This window comes from Myotis davidii, unplaced genomic scaffold (genome assembly GCF_000327345.1).
Source record: "Myotis davidii unplaced genomic scaffold, ASM32734v1 scaffold217, whole genome shotgun sequence".
Classification (NCBI taxonomy): Eukaryota; Metazoa; Chordata; class Mammalia; order Chiroptera; family Vespertilionidae; genus Myotis; species Myotis davidii.
Window position 1 is genome coordinate 1,500,745 of NW_006290034.1, and position 7,939 is coordinate 1,508,683.

Sequence of the window (7,939 nt, forward strand, 5' to 3'; positions counted from 1 at the left end):
CCACCGTGGTCACCCGGCCAGGCCACGGCAGCCACCGTGGTCACCCGGCCAGGCCACGGCAGCCACCGGGGTGACCCGGCCAGGCCACGGCAGCCACTGCGGAGAACGCGCACTGGGCGGGGTGCACTTCCTTGGGCCGGGAGGGATGTGTTCTTAGGACTAAACCATCCTGAGCCGGAGAGGCCGTGACCCGGTAACAGGCGCCTTGGCAGGGAGAAAGGCCTCTCTCTCCTCCCCTCCTCCCTCCTTTCAAACCTGCGAGCGGCTGCTTTTCAGTGTTTTCCATGGAACAGACAAGCTCACCCTCCCCTTTCCGCTCTGAAACCAATAAAAATATATTAAAAATAAAAACTAACCATCCTCTCTTTGCTTACCCTCCTTTCCAAAAGACAGAGAGGGAGAAGCGGGAGGAGGGAGGGAGGGAGCGAGGGAGGAAGGGCCTTCGTTTCCTCATGTGGAAGCTAATTTTGTCAACAACAGTGTGAGATCCTGAGCTGCCGGCGGGGTTGGTGGCGGCGGCCAGAAGCTCAGCTGCACGTTCCCCTCCCCCTGGGAGGTGTCGGGAGCGCGGAGACAAGACACCGGAAGGCGGCGAGAGGACAGCCAATCTCTCCCGGGCTATTTCTAGATGCCAGGTTTGTTCTGTCATTAAGAGCTCAGTTAGGCCCTAGCCGGTTTGGCTCAGTGAATAGAGCATCAGCCTGCGGACCGAAGGGTCCTGGGTTCGACTCTGGCCAAGAGCACATGCCTGGATTGTAGGCTCAGTCCGGGGGGGCATGCAGGAGGCAGCCGATCCATGATTCTCTCTCATCATTGATGTTTCTCGCTCTCCCTCCCCCTTCCTCTCTGCAATGAATACAAATATATTTTTTAAAAAGAACTAAATGGAGACCAGATTCCCTGGGGAGGACAGTCTTTCCGGGGAGCCCCCTTTGGGGTGGCCATTGTCCCCAGCACGTTCCCCTTCAGCGAGGACCCCATTTCCTTTCACCTCTCTGGACGCCCCTGGAGGAGGAGGTCTCTGTCCACGGTGCTGCTCTCCAGTCTTCTCTGAATTCCCTGGGCCCGGCTTTCCCCCACCACCCTCGCCTCCTCCGCCTCCTCCAGGTCACCAGCGACCTGCATGTGCTAAACCCAAGGTCAAGTCGCAGTTCGCCCACAGGTGGAAGGTGACAAATGGGGAACCCTCTCCTCCGGAAACTCTCTCCTGGGGAGCGGCAGCTCTGGCCGCCTGCTGCCTCAGTCCGCCCTCGGCCTCCTCGGCAGGTCCCTCCTCCTGCGTCTCCCTGGCTGCGTGGTGCTGGTTCCGCGGGATCTGTCTCCCTCGGTGAGGGATGTCGGCAGGAAGGTGCACTGCACTGGGTTTATTTCAGGTCTACATTCTACATGTCAATATAGGGTGTCCCCCAAAAGGCACCCACACACTTTGAATAATTATAAAGGCCGTGTTCATTAAAACACATTTCATTTTCAAAACTGAGCTCTCGGCTGTTACAGTGCATATACATTTTGGGGGGGACAGCCTGGGTATATAAAAATTGCATATATATTATATAATGTATCTCCCAGCCCCAAGCTCTCCCCGGCATCACAGACTCATGTCCTCTGTGTGCGGGGCGGCTCCTACATGGACCGTAGGCCTCTGTGACCAACACTCAGCGTGTGCTATTCCTCTCCCCAAGTCTGTTTCTCCCTCCACCTTCCTCATTTCAGCTCATCACAGCTCCATCTTTGTGCAAGCTCAGGCCCAAATCTCAAGGTAACCCTTGACCTTTCTCTTTCTCTGAAACGCATCGTTATCCTACTGCCTAGACCTCCAGACGTATTCAGAACCCGACCAGACCTCGCCCAGCTACCCCCTCACCCACGCCCTCGCCTCTCACCTGGGGAAGTGGGACACTGCCTCGCTGGTCTCCGGCTCTGCCCTGGCCTCTCCCCATTGCCTGCTCTCACCCAGAACTCGGAGGGAGTCAATCTGTTTTCTAATTCCCACGCCAGGAATCCTGAGCCCGCCGGGAGCTAACGACCAGGGTCCAGTGAGAGCGGAGGAACTCGGGGCCGGGCCCGGCAGTGGGTTAAGGCAGCCGAATCATTTTATCTGGAAAAGATCAGCGAGGTGGCAGTATTTTGTTATGGCTTTCATTAGGATTCTGCAGGGAAACATGAAAACAATTTACAATGTCAAAAGCAATTCCTCACGGCGATTTAGCACTCCCACCTCACTCTCCTCATCCGCTCGAAGAGGTGGTTCAGACCCACGGGCCGGTCACGTGTAGATGCTGCATTTTGGAACATCAAGCCCCGTCCTCCTATTTAACCTCAGGACCGTCCCAGAGCGGGAGCACCAGCACTTACCTTCTGTTTCACAAATAAGTAAATTGGGACCTAGGACGAAGTGGCTCGCTCAGAGCCCTGCTTTCAGAGGCAGAAATAAACCCAAAAGCTGGGTTTTTTCACCAGGTTTCTCGTCCTGGGCACGACTGGGGCGGGTAAGTGTGCACGTCAGGTGTTTAGCCACATTCCTAGCCTTTGCCACGGCTGGCAGTCACACACTCTCCCCCTCCTCGTTGTGACAATGTCTCCAGTCATCACCAATGTCCCTTGGGGGACCAAACCGAGCCCCTGTTGCAGAACCACTGGGTATATAAAAAGTAAGCGCCCACAATCTGTTTTTAAGCAAGGAAGGCCCAAATCCGTCCCTCCCCTCCCCCCAAACTTCAGCAATGAAGACACCACATCCTATATAATAAAAGGGTAATATGCAAACTGACCCTAACAGCAGAATGACTGGGAAGGACTGGTCACTATGACACACACTGACCACCAGGGGGCAGACGCTCAATGCAGGACCTCTCCTGCCTCCTCAGCAGTGCTAAGGATGTCCGACTGCAGCTTAGGCCTGCTCCCCGCTGGCAAGTGGGCATCCCCCGAGAGCTCCTGGGCTGCCAGAGGGATGTCTGACTGCCAGCTTGGGCCAGATCCCCCAGAAGAACAGGCCTAAGCCAGCAGGTGGTCATCTCCTGAGGGGTCCCAGACTACAAGAGGGCACAGGCCAGGCTGAGGGACCCCCCTCCCAAGTGCACAAATTTTTGTGCACCATGCCTCTAGTATCATATAATTTAAAATCCACATTTCATTACACTGCATTAGAAGTAAGCGCCGGCTGATTAAACGCCATTCACTAAATGTCAGGATTTATTTGTTCAAGATAAACTCAATAAAGAAAGAGACATTTACTCAATCAGGAAAGTGCTAAGTTGGGGTTTATAAATTAGGACAGGCTAAGGTTCGGCCGGATTGCAGAACAAAGACAGCAGGATTTTGGTCAAGACCAAGCCCGTGGAGGGGAAGGGCCTTGCCCTCCGTGGTCCTCTGAATTATAATTATAAACATCTGCAAAGGGCCATGGCACCGCTGAGCTATCTCTTTCACGACTGCACATGTGCACAGTCTCCGCACTGTCTTTGAACCGTGCGTGTTCACCTGTGGGGTGTTTGCATCCTAGCAGTTACAGGGAGTCATCTGCACCCCTTTCAACTTGGAATCACAGCAGACACGTTTGCCTGTTGCTACACAATGTGCACAGCCATCACCTGAACGACCACATGCTAGTAATAGATATTCCGTGGGCTCGCATAGTGAGCCCGGCCCCTGCTGCCGTGGCTGCACGTGGCTTCTGAGGTCACACGGACCACGCTGCCACCACCACCTTTGAGATGTTCGGTCCCCTTGCTTTTGGAGGCAGCCGATCCATGGTTCTCATCACTGATGTGTCTGTCTCTCTCTCCCTCTCATTTCCTCTCTGAAGTCAATGAAAAAATATTTTTAAAAGTTATGTGGGAACTTGATTAGTAAAAAGCCTAAGAACGGAGCCTCTGACCTGTCTCGAGATGCGGCCATCAACGGGAAAGCGCTCAGGACGTCGGGCCATCGCCGGACTCCGCCCCCAGCCGCCCGGCCCGCTGCCCCATTGAGAAGCTACACGGCCACAGCCACACCACAGCTGTCAGGAACCAGAGTCCAAATAAATAGCTTTTAATTATGATACATTACTTATTACAGTACAAATTGGCATTTCCCCCTTCAAAAGCAGAAGCACCAGTCTTAGAAGGTACAGAATGAATGGTATTTTCAGGGAAATAGAGCGTAATACTGTGTGCAAACAGGATTTTCGTAGAGAACAAGACTTTCTAAAAGTAAAGTCGTGTCGCACACGGAGCTCCGCTAGGGTGGCAGTCATGTCGTGCGGACGAATAAAGTAAAAACCCCCATGACGGTCGAAGTCCACTTCACAGGAAAGATGGCGAACTGCGGAAGGGGGCCCTCCTCTTCAGCTTTTTAACGTGAAAAGTTAAAAAGCATAACTAGCCCCGAACGGAGGGATTTGTCAGACAGATCTGACCTGTGTGTGTAGTGGTTTCTTTCCCCTTAGCCCCAGGGATTCTGTGAGAACTCAAGTGGGTGTTTTATTTCAGAATGAAGGGGCTCGCCCGGGCCTCCCGCGTTAACTGAACACCTACTTTGTGTGAGGCTGTTGTAGGTGCCGGGGACCCGGAGAAGAGACACGGCCCTGCCTTTGAGGAGCTCACAGTCTAGTGGGGGAAACGGACACGTTGACACTGACTTTAAACTTATAGAAATCATTAGACAACTTGAGAAACTCCTTTTGCAGTCGGACAAACTTTGGGTGTTAGGAATGGACGGTGAAAAGGGACGACGTCCAGTGCAGGGAAACCCCGGCGGCTTCCGGATCATGTGACTTCCGCGAAGGCGGTGATGTGGTTCTGCAACGAGAAAGGAATCGCAAGGTCAGGGTCTGGGCAAGACCGGCTTCGTCCAGGCCTCAGTGCTTCTGCAAACCATCCCTAGCCTCGCCGACACCCACAGCCCGCAGGGGCTCAGGTTGCAAAAACACAGCATGATTAAGTTCTGTGGACGGTGGCATAAACTCAGCTGCTAATCAGATGGTGTAGTCAACGTTCCTTTTAAAAATATATTTTTTTTATTGATTTCAGAGAGGAAGGGAGAGACAGATAGAAACATCAATGATGAGAGAGAATCATGGATCGGCTGCCTCCTGCACGCCCTCTACTGGGGATGGAGCCCACAGCCCGGGCCTGTGCCCTGACCGGAAACCGAACTGATGACCTCCTGGTGCAAGGGGCGATGTTCAACCACTGAGCCACACCGGCCAGGGCTGTTGTCAAGATTCTTAATTAACCAAGTAAGTGGAAATGCTGTACCTGCTCTCTTCAATACGAACACTGACATGTGGAGAGAATGGCGGAGCCGGACACATTGCTATTCCGCTCGGTGCTGACGGGATGCGGGGCTCCCGGGCAGACAGACGGCGCAGAGAGGTGGGCACGTGCTGGCGGACAGAGACCTGCTTCCACGCCTGTTTCTGCTGCGGGAGGCCAGCCCGGACGGCCCTGTCTGCCGTTACCTCCACGCCGAATCCTCCCCGCAGCCTTCTGGCTTGTTTGTATTTTTCATTTTTCCAAGCCCCAGAACTGGGTACAAGGAAACACAGCGGAACGACTAATATTTAAATGGGCTCAGACATGCAACAGGCCCTCCGTGGCTGCTGAAACACTGCAGCACAAAACGGCTCTGACGTAACTAATCAGGCCGCCTCCGGGGGGCGTCTAGATCCAAGGTGAGTGACAGCCCGGGCACCCGCAGCCGCAGGGAAACGGCTGTGACCCCCACATGGCCCGTTCGGAATGCTGCTCAGAGTGGCTACATACTGACTGTCAGTCACAGGCACCTACAAGGAATCCTGTGTGATGTCTGCACCGCAGGAGGTGCCTCCTGTGGGTGGAGCTTTTTTCAAATTTAGGTGTAAACTGTTCACTTAGAACATTTTTTAAAAAGGTGTGTGAAGAGCCCGGCCAGCGTGGCTCCGTGGCTGAGCGTCGACCTAGGAACCAGGAGGTCAGGATTCAATTCCCGGTCAGGGCACAGGCCTGGGTTGTGGGCTCCATCCTCAGTGTGGGGCGTGCAGGAGGCAGCTGATCAATGACTCTCTCTCACCATGGGTGTTTCTCTCTCTCCCTCTCCCTTCCTCTCTCTCAAATTAAAAACAAAAAGTATAATAAAGAATGTTGGCCCGGCCGGCGTGGCTCAGTGGCTGAACATCGACCTATGAACCAGGTCATGGTTAGTTCGATTCCCGGCAGGACACAGGCCCAGGTTGTGGGCTCCATCCCAAGGGTGGGGCGTCCAGGAGGCAGCCGATCCGTGATTCTCTCTCATCGTGGATGTTTCTGTCTCTCTCGCCCTCTCCCTTCCTCTGTGAAATCAATAAAAATGTATTTTAAAAAGTGTGTGTGAAGAAGGGGAAATCCCTTTCCACTGGCTGTGGGCTGTCAGGTCACAGCCGGTGAGGAGGCTATGCCGACGGCTGCCCAGGGCAGGATTCCCCGGGTTGGACGCTGGAGAAAAACAGTCCGTGAAAACCAGCCGCCAGCCTGCATGTCCCTGCAGACAGAGCCGTGGGAACACGGTGTCCCGTGAGGAAGGCCCGATGGGAACGTGGTGACTCTGCGGCCTCTCTCTGCGTGTCCCCATGTTTCCTCTACAAAAGCGCGGGCTGACGCGAGGACACAAGACCTGGCCCAGGGGTCTACAGCACGAGCATGGAACGAAGCCCCGAGCAGGGCAGACAGTCCGTCACAGGCTCACTCCGCTGGCCTCAGAGGCCCCGACCCCCGTGAGCCTGGACTGGGCATCGGATACGGGGTTTCCGGACGAAGCTGGCCGGGGCGGCACCAGCCAGGCAGGACCCCGCAGCCAGGACCTGCTGGAAAGAGGTTAAGGAATAAACTGGAGAGCCACCCATCTGCGGCAAGATGGGAGGTGAAGGGCGAGGCAGGGGCAGTTAAAAAGGAAGGAGAGGAGTTAGAAGCAGAAGATAAGAAAGGAAATGGGCGGCACTCGGACGCCGGGTGTCGTGTCCCCTGGGCCTCGGTAGGAAGGGCCTGCGAGGCTCATTGCGTTTGCCGGAGGCGATCCAGAGCGCAGGGGACAGCCACGGCCTGGGAAGGAGGAGCAGAGTTAGCAACGGAGAGGAATGAGGCAGGAAAAGTATCAGAAACGCAGGGCAGGGCGGGTGCACAGGCGAAGGCAAGGAAGAAGCAATGCACTCTGGCTGGTGTGGCTCAGTGGAGAGAGCATCTGCCCGTGGAAGGCTGGGTCCCAGGTTCCATTCCGGTCAAAGGCCTGGACCTCGGTTGCAGGCTCCATCCCTGACCCCGAGGCGCGTGCAGGAGGCAACCAGTGGGTGTGTCTCTCTCACATCGATGTTTCTCTCTCTGTGTGTCTCCCTCTCCCTTCCACGCTCTCTAAAAATCAATGGAAAAGTGTCCTCGGGTGAGGATGAACAACGACCAAAGAGAATGTGCACTGTGACCGTGTGAAATGTAAACAATCATCTGAACCCGGACCCGCCGAGGGCGGAAGCCGATGCTAATAACAGAGAGACAACAGGCCTCAGGGAGACCGTCCCAGACAGGGACATGACGTCACCTGAGAAACAAGGCCTTGAACGTGTAACTGAGCTCTGGAGTGCTGAGCTCAGTCTGGCCTTTAAAACCATGTTTTAGGCCCTAGATGGTGTGGCTCAGTGGGTAGAGAGTCGGCCTATGGACTGGAAGGTCCCGGGTTCGATTCCAGCCAAGGGCACATGCCCGGGTTGTGGGCTCGATCCCCAGTAGGGGGCGTGCGGGAGGCAGCCGATCAATGACTCTCTCATCATTAATGTTTCTCTCTCTCTCCCTCTTCCTTCTTCTCCCTTCCTCTCTGAATCTCCTTTCCTCCCTCTCTTACATTCTCTCTAAAAAGCAATGGAAAAAAATATACTTGAGTATATTATACTCAGGCAGAGGGGGGTGTACGGAGGCCTGGGGGCCCAGGTGCTGCCCAGGGCCCAGAGGCC

General features: G+C 54.9%; 1 protein-coding gene across 1 annotated transcript in view; it reads right to left on the reverse strand.

Moving 5' to 3' along the window:
* Positions 1-4,014: 4,014 nt before the first annotated feature.
* The window catches only part of PLPPR5 (phospholipid phosphatase related 5), a 21,340-nt gene continuing 17,415 nt past the window's right edge, over positions 4,015-7,939 (reverse strand). Inside the window, exon 6 of the mRNA XM_015563392.1 lies at positions 4,015-4,784. Coding sequence (XP_015418878.1) covers positions 4,752-4,784 — 33 coding nt within the window. The 3' untranslated portion in view covers positions 4,015-4,751. The remainder of the gene's footprint in view (positions 4,785-7,939) is intronic.